General features: G+C 41.2%; 1 protein-coding gene across 3 annotated transcripts in view; it reads left to right on the forward strand.

The window, feature by feature from the left end:
* LOC115194296 (uncharacterized) overlaps positions 1-7,446 on the forward strand; it is a 24,393-nt gene extending 16,947 nt beyond the window's left edge. For all 3 annotated transcript variants that reach the window (XM_029753912.1, XM_029753911.1, XM_029753910.1), the window contains 6 exons: positions 3,874-3,994; positions 4,170-4,381; positions 6,055-6,172; positions 6,267-6,436; positions 7,039-7,136; positions 7,207-7,446. In XM_029753912.1, the coding sequence (XP_029609772.1) occupies positions 3,874-3,994; positions 4,170-4,381; positions 6,055-6,172; positions 6,267-6,436; positions 7,039-7,136; positions 7,207-7,432 (945 nt within the window). In that variant the 3' untranslated portion in view covers positions 7,433-7,446. The remainder of the gene's footprint in view (positions 1-3,873; positions 3,995-4,169; positions 4,382-6,054; positions 6,173-6,266; positions 6,437-7,038; positions 7,137-7,206) is intronic.
* Positions 7,447-14,185: the final 6,739 nt, after the last annotated feature.

The raw sequence follows: 14,185 nt of genomic DNA on the forward strand, positions 1-14,185 counted from the left end.
GTTCGAGCTTAAAAGCCCTAAAAAGGCACAGCTTCTCAAGTACAAAGATGCACTTTGCTTTGTTTTTTGTTAAATGTCTGCTCAGCCCACACACTCTAGATATGTAATGTATACAATAACTATGTATTTATACTATGATCCTTCCATTCTATGGAATGCCCACCACCCTCATGTCTGCTAAAATGTTTTATTTGGTTCTTCTACAATAGACGGAACAGAAGGTTAACTTTCATTTTATACAAGTAAAGACCAACAAAATCCAATTCATAATGGGCTCCATGATGGGGGTGGGGAGCATATGGTTCTGGAACATTTTAACCAGATTATTTTTTGTTGAAATTGAATATGTAAAGAAGAGCTGGGTTGGAGAGGCCTGTGCTGCAGAATTTAGAGAATGAACAGAGGGTGTCTTCTGGACCTAAAATGTATTAAATGGGCTACGTAAATGATTTTGTTTTTACCATTATAAATGTAAACCTAGACAATAAAGAAAAGACTACTCTGATATAATCTGGGATGCCTTTATTAAGGCATACATTAGGGGAATGATAATCTCATACTTGGCAAAAGCTAAATCTGATTTAGAAATTAAAAGATAGTGATTTATTATCTTAGAAAGCACCCATCAAAAATCTTTAGAAAATGTCTGAACTTCAGTAGGAATACAATCTTTTACTTTTTGAAGAGGGACAACAATTTACAGGTTAAACTCAAGGCCTATTACTTAATCACAAATGAACCTGGTAAATATCTTGCAGCTCTAACAAAACAAATACATGCTAAACCCCTTATACAATACAAATGCGGTAATTAGAAATAACGTGATTTAATGACAAGTATAAAAGCGTCTATGAAAAATGTATATAAACCAGAGTGAAACAGCAATTATCAGCAGACAAAAAATAATCACTAAAAACACATCACCAAAAATAAATACTGTTAAAACATTTATGCGGCCTCCTGAGTGGCGCAGCGGTATAACAGGCTGACCACACCGCTCGCGTCGCGTGCGCAAGCTTTGCAAAATACATTTAGAAATCTATGTTATTCAATTAAGGCACCTACACTGCTTGCGCGCACCAACAAGCGTCTGCGTTGCCAATGGCTAAAATAGAAATCAGTTCTATTTCTGACGCAGATCGCACTGCAAGTCCTGCCTCTCCCATCTCCTCATTGGTTTATAGAAGCAGGTACCCACATGCCATCTCCTCATTGATTATACCCACGTGGGTAACTGAAAGACGAACGAGGTCAGTGGCGGTATGCACCTAATTTATGGAAGTTGCCAATTGCAATATAAAGTCAAGAGAAGGAAAACGCCTGGAAGGAAGAGAGATGACCTAGAAACGATTCGGTTGACCGTTTTTATGTGTGGATTAATTGGCGGAGTAGAGGACCTTGTGCATTTTAGGTAAAATAACAACTCAATGTTTATATCCCAGGACAAATTATCTAGCAACAGCAAGCTAGCTAAATAGGACAAATTAGCTTGAAAGTGCAAGTTAACTAGCTAAATTTCCATAAATGTTTAATGCTTTTAGACCTGTCCCCAAATTAATATAATTGGTTCAGAGTTTGTTTTGATATTTTAACCTGCGTGTCGTGATCGCGTTTGCTGTGGGGGGACAAAATTAATGTACGCACGATGGCACACGCGTGCAGCCGGTTTGGGTTCCATGTAAGGCAGTGCTAGAGGCGTCACTACGGACCCGGGTTCGATCCCGGGCTGTATCACAACCGGCCATGATCGGGAGTCCCATAGAGCGGCGCACAATTTAGCCCAGCGTCGTCCGGGTTAGGGGAGGGTTTGGCCGGGGGTGGGGCTTTACTTGGCTCATCGCACTCTAGTGACTCTTTGTGGCGGGCCTGGTGCCTGCAGGCTGACCTCGGTGGTCAGGTGAACGGTGTTTCCTCCGACACATTGGTGCGTCTGGCTTCGGAGTTAAGTGGGCGGGTGTTAAGAAGCACGGTTTGGTGGGTCACGTTTCGGAGGACGCTTAACTCGACCCTTGCCTCCCAATAAAATAAAACCAAACTTCTAAGCAATAGAATGGCCAAGTCGTATATTTTTATTTTATTTAACCTTTATTTAACTAGGCATTTCAGACTTGATACATATCAATTAAACAGGGTTTATTAAAAAGACACTTACAAACAAGAACATGTTTCAGTTTAAATCAATACTCAAACAAATTATATAGATTTCTTAGTAATGTCTGTTGATGCTGAAAAGGCTTTTGACCATCTTGAATAGCCTTTTCTATTCAAAACTTTGGAAGCTTTCAAATTTCCAGCTGAAAAAGTAAATGTAATAAAAATATGATGTAAATGTCCTAAAGCAAAAATATACATATAGTACATTATCTGATGAAATTGCATTAGAAAGGGAAACAAGACAGGAATGGCCCCAATCCCCCCTCGCTGTTTGCACTGGCAACTGAACAGCTTTCAGAAAGAATTACACAGGACCCAAATGTAACAGGTATCAATATTGGTAAACATGAATATAAACTCAACTTATTTGAAGATCTCCTGATACACCTGATCAATATTGAAAACTCAATGCCCCCTTTGCTAAAAGTAATTTCAGAATACTTCAAAATCTCCAGATATAAAATGAACGTGGGAAAGAAAACGATAATAATGGCAATAGGAAAAAGAATAACGCACAATCTACAGCAATCCTTTAAGTGGACCACAAAATATTAAATAGCCATTTATGATGCTTAATAAGTGACAACAAACATATAAAGATAACTTTATCCCATTTACTGAACAATATGAAGGCACATCTAATAAAATGGAACAATCTACCCATAAATCTTACAGATGGAATAAGCAATTCCATTCTAAACCTTTTCAGAATGGCATGGCTCCCAAAGTTTTTATTTTATTTAATACCAATTACCCCACCAGACATTCTTTAAAAAAGTATACTCGGTCATAACAGATTTTTTTTAAATTAGCAAATAAAATTCATAGAATAAGAGTTTTACATCTTCCTAAGTCTGAGGAGGGTTTTAACCTTCCAGACTTGGAGTTGTATCAACTCGCTACCCAAGGCTTTTACTTTCTACATATAGTTAAATGCACTAAAGAGGAACAATGGGTAGGCTACATATTGAAGATGTGCATGCTCATCCCCAGAATCTTTTTACGTGTCTATTTTCAAAGGATAAAGCTAAGAACATTAATTTCATAGTTAAGAACACTATAACAATATGCACGAAAATGAAACGTATTCTACAAGAACCAATATCGCTCCCTAAAAACACAACCTTATGGAACAATGCTTGGATAGCTTTCAGAATTCGCCGATTTGTATTTTTTATTTAAAAAAAATTGGTCCACATGGAAAACTAAAGCCATGACGTGGTAGTAGGAAATACAATTATTTCCATGGCAGAATTAAAAATACCTTTTGCACTGACCAATGTGGATATTTTCAAATAAATGCAACTTAAACGTTTTATCACGAAATGTAGCTTTGGACATCAGAGCAATCTTGAGGGAATCCTATTTGAGTCAAAGGGTATTCATATGATAGGTGAACTATACCAAACCTAGCCAACTGGCAATCTATTAGAAAAAAATATCAACTATTGGAACCAAGACTTAAAAATAAGTGATATTTGCACAAGATTGAGGGGTTGTTGGAACATAACTAATGAGATTACAGTTAATGAAAATGTATGCTTAATCTAGTATAAATTAATGTATGGGGGGGTGCGCAACTCAATATTAGGAAGGTGTAGCAATTTGCCTGGTATAGTCAGTGTACTTCAATTATGTACAGTATACATACCTCACTAGCAGTTTTTTTACCTTCATAATGTAATGATGCAATGTAACCTGCTCTCCCTCTTATGTCAGTATGTTGATGGGGGCTATAGGAGGTACACCCTCCCTCTCACCTTTACCCTGACAATCTCACCCCATGGAGAGGTCTTCTACCATAATGCCACCATTGTGAGTGATGTTCAAGAGCAGACAGGTGATTATATATAAATACATCTCTTGACAGAGAGAATTAATACAAAATCACTTGAACTATACTCATGGTTGCCTGCCTCCCTGTCCTGTTTAAATCCCTCATTCCAACACTCTCTCCTACTCTTTCGCCAATCTTATCCTTCTTCCCACCCTCTCCTCTCCTTGCATCCTCCCAGCACCAGAACCTCCCAGGCTGGAGGGTAAGTGCACAGAGAGGGGAATCCTGATGCTGCTGCACTATGGGGCCCAGGAGCGGAGATGGGAGCTCTTCCTTGGGGACCGCCGGCTGGACTGGGAGCTAGTGGAAATGGGGGGCTTCACCGTGGAAACAGAAGAGGACTACTTTAGTGTGGAGATCCCATTTTATAGTCCGGGCATGACCTATGAGGTGAGAAGGGATATCTAAGTAAATTAACTGGAGATTTGGTTGTCCACTCAACTGGCACTTTTCTCATGGCTGTGTTTCTTCCACCTCAGTCATATTTAAAATGGTTCTTCAATTGTTGTGCTCTATCCTTATCTTTATCTATCTCTGAAATCTTTAAGCAAGAACATGTCTATACAGTGCATTTGGATAGTATTCAGACCACTTCCCTTTTCCACATTTTTCTACGTTACAGCCTTATTCTAAAATCTATTAAATAATTTTTTCCCTCATCAATCTACAAAAAATAGCCCGTAATGACTAAGTGAAAAAACTGGTTTTTAAAAATTCTAGCAAATGTATAAAAAAAAAAAAAAATACCTTATTTGCATAAGTATTCAGACCCTTTGCAATGACACTTGAAATTGAGCTCAGATGCATCCTGTTTCCATTGATCATCCTTTTTCTACAACTTGATTGGAGTCCACCTGTGGTAAATTCAATTGATTGGACATGATTTGGAAAGGCACACACCTGTCTATATAAGATCAGAGAAAAAACCAAGACATGATGTCGAAGGAATTGTCCGAGACAGGATTGTGTCAAGGCACAGATCTGGGGAAGGGTACCAAAACATTTCTGCAACATTGAAGGTCACCAAGAACACAGTGGCCTCCATCATTCTTAAATGGAAGACGTTTGGAACCGCCAAGACTCTTACTAGAGCTGGTCACCCGGCCAAACTGAGCAATCGGGGGAGAAGGGCCTTGGTCAGGCAGGTGACCAAGAACCCAATGGTCACTGTGACAGAGCTCCTCTGTGGAGATGGCTGTCCTTCTGGAAGATTCTCCCATCTCTGGAGCACTCCACCAATCAGGCCTTTGTGTTAGTGGCCAGACGGAAGCCACTCCTCAGTAAAAGGCACATGACAGCCCACTTGGAGTTTGCCAAAAGGCACCTAAAGGACTCTGACCTTGAGAAAAAAGATTATCTGGTCTGATGAAACCAAGATTGGCCGCTTTGGCCTGAATGCCAAGCGTCACGTCTGAAGGAAACCTGGCACCATCCCTACAGTGAAGCATGGTAGTGGCAGCATCATTCTCTGGGGATGTTTGTCAGCAGCAGCGACTGGGAGACTAGTCAGGATCGAGGGAAAGATGAATGGAGCAAAGTAGAGAGAGATCCTTGAAAACCTGCTCTAGAGCGCTCAGGACCTCAGACTGGGGCGAAGGTTCACTTTCCAACAGGACAATGACCAAGCACAGAGCCAATACAACGCAGGAGTGGCTTTGGGGCAAGTCTCAATGTCCTTGAGTGACCCAGCCAGAGCCTTGTCGTGGCCTACCCAAGAACACTCTGCTGTAATTGCTGCAAAAGGAGTTTCAACAAAGTACTGAGTAAAGGGTCTGAATATTTATGTAAATGTAATATTATGATTCCTAATCTCAATCTCATTAAATCTCCAGTACAACAGATGAGCCACTTTTCATCAATGTAGGATTCATTTGTGAATTAAGGATTAGTTCACTGGGAATATAAGCCTTTTAGAGTAATTTGAGAGCCTACACTTTGAGGGTATAGTGATTTTTAAATTTAAAAAAATGACTTAAAAAAAAATCTATGTGCAGATGTAAGTCGATGTATTGGACACTTTCCTTATCAATCTCCCCTTCCTCTCTGGCTCATCCCGCTTGTAGGAAATGAGTTTGCAGGGTGTTGTTGGCCGGCTGGAGGTCAGTGTGGTGGACATAGACACACTCAAGGTGGAGAACAGCCTCATCCATCGCTGTACCTTCCGTGTCAGAGAGTTACTGGGTAACACACCTGCGGTGTACTATTGAAAGGCTTGACCCATATGTCCTCATTCAAACACTGTTAAAACTGATCCTAGACCTCTCTTGACTTCCAGTGTGCTTACCAGAGGGGAGGATGGTAGTAGTGACTGATACATCACGTACCATCCCGCCCACCCAACCAAAACACGCCACCCTTTTGGACCCCAGCTGTGTCCCCCAAGAGACGGACAGCGTCAGGGCCCTATTCAATTTCTCCCTGGATTCCTGTGGTACCATTGCGACCGTGAGTGTGTTAGCATGTTGATTCATCATGTTACATGCAGTGGTGGAAAAAAAAATAAAAGTAAAGATACCTTTTTTTTAATATCAAATGACTCAAGTGAAAGTCACCCAGTAAAATACTACTTGAGTAAAAGTATTTGGTTCTAAATATACTTAAGTAACTGGAATTGCGTATTTAAGTATCAAAAGTATAAACCATTTCAAATTCCTTATATTAAGCAAACCAGACAACACAATAAAAAAATTAAAAAATGATTGACAGATAGCCAGGGTCACACTCCAACACTAAGACATAATTTACAAACAAAGCATTTGTTTCGTGAGTCCGCCAGATCAGAGGCAATAGGGATGACCAGGGATGTGTTGACCATTTTCCTGTCAACATGTAGTAGTTTTGGGGGTTAGGTAAAATGTTTGGAGTAAAACAGGGTTTTTTTTCTTCAGGAATGTAGTGAAGCAGAAGTAAAAGGTGGCAAAAATATAAATAGTAAAGTACAGATACCCCGCAAAAAATGACTTGTAGTACTTGAAAGTATTTTTACTTAGGTAAAGTACACCACTGGTTATGTGTTAAGTCAATCATACATGTTCTACCTCACCTAGGTTGAGGGGAATTTCCTAATATATGAGAACCAGGTGCTGTACCCCAAAGAACTTATCACCACGGATGACCTGCCCTTCTACAGAGACTCCCCTTACAGGTAAACACACACACACACCACGTTTCACACTATTCAAATGTGAATTTCTATGTACATATATTTTTTTTAGGCTGACCATCCAGTGCCGCTACCCTGCCATCGACACCGGCATTGTCTCTATTGAACACCCTGTCAATCCAACCTTTGCCCTCTCACCTATGCTGCCTCTTAAACACACTCGAAGGGAGGCCTCCCGCAGTGGGCAGTATGTGGCAGTGGTGTGTGTGGCGATTGTTGTGATGGGAGCTATAATTGCTGCTACAGTGAAGATGCTCTGTTGCCCAATAAAAATGTAAAACACGTTTGCAAATCTGTGAAATTGTTTCATATCCCTACTAAATGTATTTCATGAAATAAGACCTTTGCCTAGTAAAAATTATAACACTTGAATCGGTTACTAAATCAATTCACCAAATAGTGAAGGATTTCTGTACCAAGAAATGACATGTATAAATATAAATCGCCGACTATGTAGATGGGGAAATATCCTAAGGGGGGGAAGGAGGAACCTGCTTCAGACTATTGAGATGCACCCCAAGGTTCCGGTAAGCTGCCCAACCATTTGACCCAATTAGCTAATTAAGGATGTGCACATTGACCAATTAGAAGCTTGTTGGGGTTAACAATCAAAGCACTACCCCCATATTAAAGTGCCAGAGAATGGCACACCATGTTAGTCAGAATTGGTTAGCCTCCACCCAGCAGAGTGTCTCACCTTGTTGTTGGTCCATATAGGGGCAGTTGAGACTACGTGTCAGGATAGATACCTGTTGGTAACTACTGACCTCTCATTCACTGGGGATAAACCTCACGTTGAAGCTGTTGGTAAGTAGGCTTTTAAAGTTTATTTTGAAGCAAAATTGGCTGGAATTCAGGTTTGGTCGGCTCAAGAACTTGAGATGACATGGCATCTTAACAGGTCTTGGCCTTAGTGCTGTAGGCCAGGATTTGATAGCTGATGCTGACAGGAAGTCTCTCCCTGCAGTATCTCTGGCTCTCACTGTGCCTGTTAAACCACTCTGGAAGATTAAAAAAAAAATATAACGTTTTTTTTTTTTTAACTTGACTCCTGATCAAATTAAAATCATTTGATTTGATACTTATTTTGAATCCCTTTTCCCCCCTCTAGATGCTAAGCAGTATGGGTCAGAGTAGCTGAGAATGGAGCGGAAACCACATACACTGTAAACGAAACCTGTGCCTTGGTTCCCCAGAGAAGTCAGCTGTAAGATCTAGATGGAGGTATTGGTTCACAAATCTAAAATGTGTATCTACGGATCTATTTAGTGTAGTATCTAGTAGGGCTCTATCTGGGCTGGGTCAGTGTATTGTCATAACCGTATAGGAGAATGATCCTTTATATTCCCCTGTAGGTGTCAGGACACATCGCTCTTCATTGTCTGGTACAACAGCAAATGACTGGACTGCTGCCCTCGCTACGGAAAGCTAAAGGCTATATTACATTTGGCAAATGGTCTTTTAGATGAGCTATACACCAGTTTGTGTTCCCAATACCATCCTGGGTGCCCAGTCTGATTTCATGCCCTGTCTTCTGTGCCCTCATCGGGCCCATAACTTTGCCACATCTACCTTGCAGGAGGGGCAGCAGCCGACTGCCATGTTCCTCTGAGCCTCAGTGGTGTTGAAATTCTAACCAGAAGGGAAGAGCGAGATTGTAGATTCCTCAACTTATTTTATTATAAGATTTGCAAAAATGGAGCTGGTTAACAATCACACGACGGGTGCAACAGTGAAGAGCCCAACAAACAAGAGTTGGGTCTCTTTTTGTCTGTGGCAGTTTAGCAGGCGTGTGAGGTCATAGTGGGAGCATAGAAACAAGTGATAATGGCAGTTTAGTTGCTCCTTTCTGCTGATGGAATTGTTTCTGCTGCTCAAACTAGCCTTTTCTCTTCATATCTCCACAGCTGTGCCCTTGAAAGATAGGAAAACAACAGGATGGACCAAATAACTGGTCACTCTGACAGCCCTTTGTCTTTGGCCAGGTGATTACAGTAAGTTACTCAGAAACAAGGGGGAGGGGGGGGGGGGGACACAGGCTTCTTCTTACATGAAACAGACACTGGAAATTGACAGGTGTAAGGTTTATACAAATGATCTGCATAACAGAGTTTGTAATTTTGCCACTATAGCGGCTAGGTGTTCCACCTCAGCCAGGGGAGGCTGGTGTTTCACTCTCCCTACAGACCATGTTGAGGATTTAAATGTCCTGTTCAAATGGTTACATTTATCTTGGGTGCACCTCGTGTCTAGAGGCTTCTTTCTCAGTGCATACATTTAACATTAAATGTAAATATTAAAATTATATTGCTTTAATCTTTTCGAACTAAGCTGGATAGGAAGCCACTAATTTAGTAATTTAACTGAAACGGACCCTTCGTACTGTTGTTGGCAGGGACACTTACTCCATTCTTTACTTCTTGGTGAACGGTGTGGCGGTGGTCCATCCAATGCTGTTCTCCAGGCAGGATTGGTAGTCATGATGGTGGAATTGGTCATTTCTTGCAGCACTGGTTAAATTAAGTATTTCAGTTCAATATCAGACCCTATCCATTCACAGTTCAGACCTGAAAGGACTGACTAGGCTTTAAAAGATGGCTTGATTGCCAAAATCTCACTCTTTTTCTACTTACCCAGAGTCAGATTAACTGATACCATTTAAAATTTTTGTATGGCTCTGTGTGCAATTTTAAGTTGCTAACTAGCGTTTGCGCAATTGCTAATAGGCGTCTCTACCTTACACTTCCTTCAAACTGCACGCAGAGATCTAAAAATGGTATCCATGAGTTAATCGGACTATTGGAGTCGTCCGTGACTTCTCCTAGGCTGAGAGGGACGCAAGGAATGTATTCTGATCAGTCACTGGAGGAAAAGGGGATCAAGACTCTGTTCCGGTTCCCGGCAGTGCTGTAGGTATTGAAGGGAACAACGCAGAGATGGAATTCACAAGTGCCGATGAAGCCCTAATCCAGCTACAAGAAACCTTCCCAGTGCCCTGAGAAAAGGACAAAGTAGGAAAAGAACGAGTGCACTAGGCTACAGTGACTCTTAAGACCAGTTTATTGTAAATTGAGACAATATCCTTTCCCTCTCCCCCAAAATAAATCTACCCTACTTTCCCCAAATAACTTCTATGACTTATCAGTAGAAGTAGCCGATGACACTGGGCTACACGGACACTGAAAAGACATTTCAAAGGGGAACATATTGCATGCATGTCAACAGTTTATGTATAAGAATAGGATGGTGAATACAGGTGTAGGAGCGGCTGTGGATGCATAAGGTATATGTTGGGAGAGAATGAGTAAGTGGCTGTAAGGTTGGGACAAGCTTGGTGGGGTAAAAGGAGGAGAGAACTGGGAGGTGGCGAGGGATGGGTTAGACTTGGGAAGGACGGATTTAACGAAACTATGTAATTTTATTTTGGACTTACAAACCTGCTGTGAAATGAAGGAGTTCTGGATAGATTAGGAAAGGATGCCCCTACATTATTCCTTGTCATTCTAGCTAAGATTCAATGGCGGTTATTGGTGAGAGTGGAGGGTCTCTGAAGGACAGGGTGACATCAGACACAGGGGTGTGTGGGGCCTCCACTCATCTCACTTCAATCTCTGTGGACCCACTTTCAAAGTAGACCCCCACCAGCCACTATTTTAATTTACAAGGTAATAAACTGACTACATTACTTAAATGTCAGTCTCTCCAATGTACTGTATGTACAATGACAATTCAGACATTTGCTACGTTATGAGGTTGAGTTTAAGGGAAATTTCAACTTTAGTCAAATAAAGGCAAACAACCAGAGTCAGGCCAAGGTACAAAGGTTCTTTATAAATTGCAACAATGACAAAACAGTTGATTCCAAGTGTGCAACTTTGAAGACGGGGGACATGTCCTCCCCACATTGTGAAGTTGCATTTGTCCCCCCCAGTCTTATCAATGGAACGTGATGCAAAATGAGGCAACGGTGTGCTTAAGGACCCTGCAGATGCCGAGTGGTCGGGTAGGCTGTTTAGTGTTGATCCGACTAAATAAATACATTATGCCCCCCCACTTATAAAACCAAAGTTGTGCCCCTGAATTAAAGCATGTACTGGGCAACATTCGTTGTCAAACTCGCGTGCTAGAAATATGCATTTTCCTTCGTTAATGCTATAGAGAATTGTATGAGTTGAGCTCTTGGTAGCCAGGCTCAGTGGTCAGTAGCTGCTTGCTGGGCGGTCTCACGCAGGGCCGGCTGGGTTTTAGCATTGGGTGTAGCCTCTTGCATTTGGGTCGGGGTTGTCCCCATGTCAGAAGGCAAGGAACAGCACGATCGGAAGTGGTCCCGGTCCCAATCGCCCAGTTCCTTTTAGTTTTTAGTTTTTGGGCATGTTTAGCAATTGGTGACAGCTGTCTCAAATCAATGTCGTTAATTCCAATCTGGGGATCACAGCACAACGTGCACGCAAACGGTTCATGCAATTCAATTTTACACTTGAATGTCAGAAATTAAATGTCAAACATGCATGATATCAAATATGTCAATCTAGTTTAGTAAGCGTCACCTGTGACACTAACTCTCCCCAGTCCATGGAATGCCCACCGTCCTCATGACATGTTAAATCTGGTTCTTTAATGATAACTTGTCTGTTCTGTCTAACGTTGATTTTTATTGGGGGGGGGGGAAGACATGGTTCGTGAACATTAAGATTGTTAGATGTTATTTAAAAAAAGGAGCTGGGTTGAAGTGGCCTATGATGCTACCTACTGTAGTGACAGCAGAGGTGTAGGCATCCTGATAAATAAGGAGAGAATTGTGTATTATCCCAGCACATGGACCAGTTAGGCTGTTTTCTAATGGTGAAACAGTTCATTATGTTCCACCACGGGTAAATCTGGTGTTTGAATTTAAGCTATTATACTGAAATATATATCATGATGCAACATGTGAAAGACTTTACCGAGTTATACATAAGTCAATTTAAATAAGAGGCCCTCATTGACTTCACATGACTGGGAGTACAGATACCTTAAATTTTGAAACATTCATAAAAACCCGGTCTGGGTAATAGATTTATTTCATCCACTTTTGAATAAGACTGTCACGTAACAATGTTAAAGGGTATGAATACTTCCAAAACCACTATATATAGGAATCAGTGGGCATATCAAAGTCCCCAAAAAGTGTACTAACTGCAGATTGCCCCTTTTACACAGGCTTTAAATTAAACATGAGTTAATGTATTTTTGCTGATCTGACAAGCTTTTACTTCAAATGGCACATGGAGTCAACTGCATAACCAAACATGTTTGCTTTAGAGAAGAATAACAGGTTTTTTATAATCCAATTACCATTGTTTCCATGTCTTCACAATGAGCATGCTAAGGGTTTTGCTATAATGTTGGGTAACACCATTTGAAGTGTCCAAGTAGCGGTCATGTAATCTCTGCACCATTTGACAGCCAATTTTAAGCCTAGAGAAAAGGGCTCAAAACAAGTAAACACATTCCTGGATGCTGTAAGTCCCTCAAATTCAAAACTGGACCTTGAAGTCAGTTCCTCTGCGCCCCCGACCTGGGACACAAGGTGGGTGCAATTCATTAGCAGAACAAAACCAGCAAGCGCTGGACCACGTAGGGTATGAGTTGAATATCCCTGCGCAAAGGCTGCATTTACACAAGCAGTCCTCTTTTACCCTATTATTGGAGAGAATCACTGGAAACTAATTGGGCTGCTTTTACACAGGCAGCACAACTTAATATAGCATCTTTTTATACAGCGGCATGAAACTTACATGAGAAATTGACTCCAATGACATCACTAAGTCTATCAGACCAACTCCTTGAAGTCTGCAGTTAAGCTTGGTATATTGCTTTTGAAAACAAAGGTACTGGAGGAAGACTTCAAGAGCCAACAATTTATTCATTTTAAATAGAGTAATAACATGAAAGTATTGATTCAATGCTAGTTTAAAATTGCTGGGTGTGGCCAGGGGACCCAAATTAATTTAGCAGATTGTTGTAACAAGATACTTTGTAGTCAGTGTCATCGTCAGAGGAATCACAACAGGAGTCTAGCCACTGACAAAGCTAAACTGAAGAAAAATAAAAATAAAAAAATAAGTTAATTTCCTTCAGGTCATTTGGAACCCAGCTATTTACTGAAGACTGTTTATTGGAACCTGGTCACCAAGAGTGACTGGATCTCCCTCAAAGATCCTGAGCTATTGGACTTGCAAACTTCAAAAGCACATTAAGATTAACTAGAACAAAAGCGCTCAATGGCCAGTTTCATAGCCACATTTACAATTCCAGTCATTCAGAAAGTAAATGAAATATCCCATCAGCATACAATGGGGTGAGTGGGACACTGCTTAGTAGCACAGCCCCTTAAGGACCAGATATCCAATGTTTCTATTGACAAATCCAATAATGTGCACCTTAGACTCGTCAAAGGTGTGTTACAAAATGTAGAGCCATACCTATAAGATGTCTGGGTGAGTATTGCTTGTAGAACACAATCCCATTCATCACTGGTAGTCCATCTGAAAGGATAGCCAATCAATTTAATCCAAAAATACTATTGGGACAAAGCCACTACTAGCCTAGAGACTTTGAACCCTGCCATGACTTTGTTTCACAGGTGTAGAGTCCAAAGTTAGAGAACCCTGGTGGGTGTCAACTGTCTCTTGGGGCCTGCAGGTGGAGTCCAGGAGGGAGGTTCTGCACCAATGATGGCCAGAGTCCTGTTTGTCATCAGTCTTCACCTCTTCTGTGGAACACACTGGAGAGAAGTGACATCAGATAGTACCAGATGCAATGTCATCCAATGAACCAATAATCAGATTGCAATGATTGGAGAAGTTAGATGCTCAGCGCAGCTGCAATGAAGAGGACCTGAAACACGACCGACACCAATACCTAGTCTCACAGATCAGCTCAGTAGTTGTGATGAGGCAGCGTTTGGTAGAGGCATGCTGAACTTCCAGCGTCTTGGCGTCCCTCGATAGGATTTCAAATGTACCGAACTGGCTCAATGTTATATCATG

Source organism: Salmo trutta, chromosome 5 (genome assembly GCF_901001165.1).
Source record: "Salmo trutta chromosome 5, fSalTru1.1, whole genome shotgun sequence".
Taxonomy (NCBI): Eukaryota; Metazoa; Chordata; class Actinopteri; order Salmoniformes; family Salmonidae; genus Salmo; species Salmo trutta.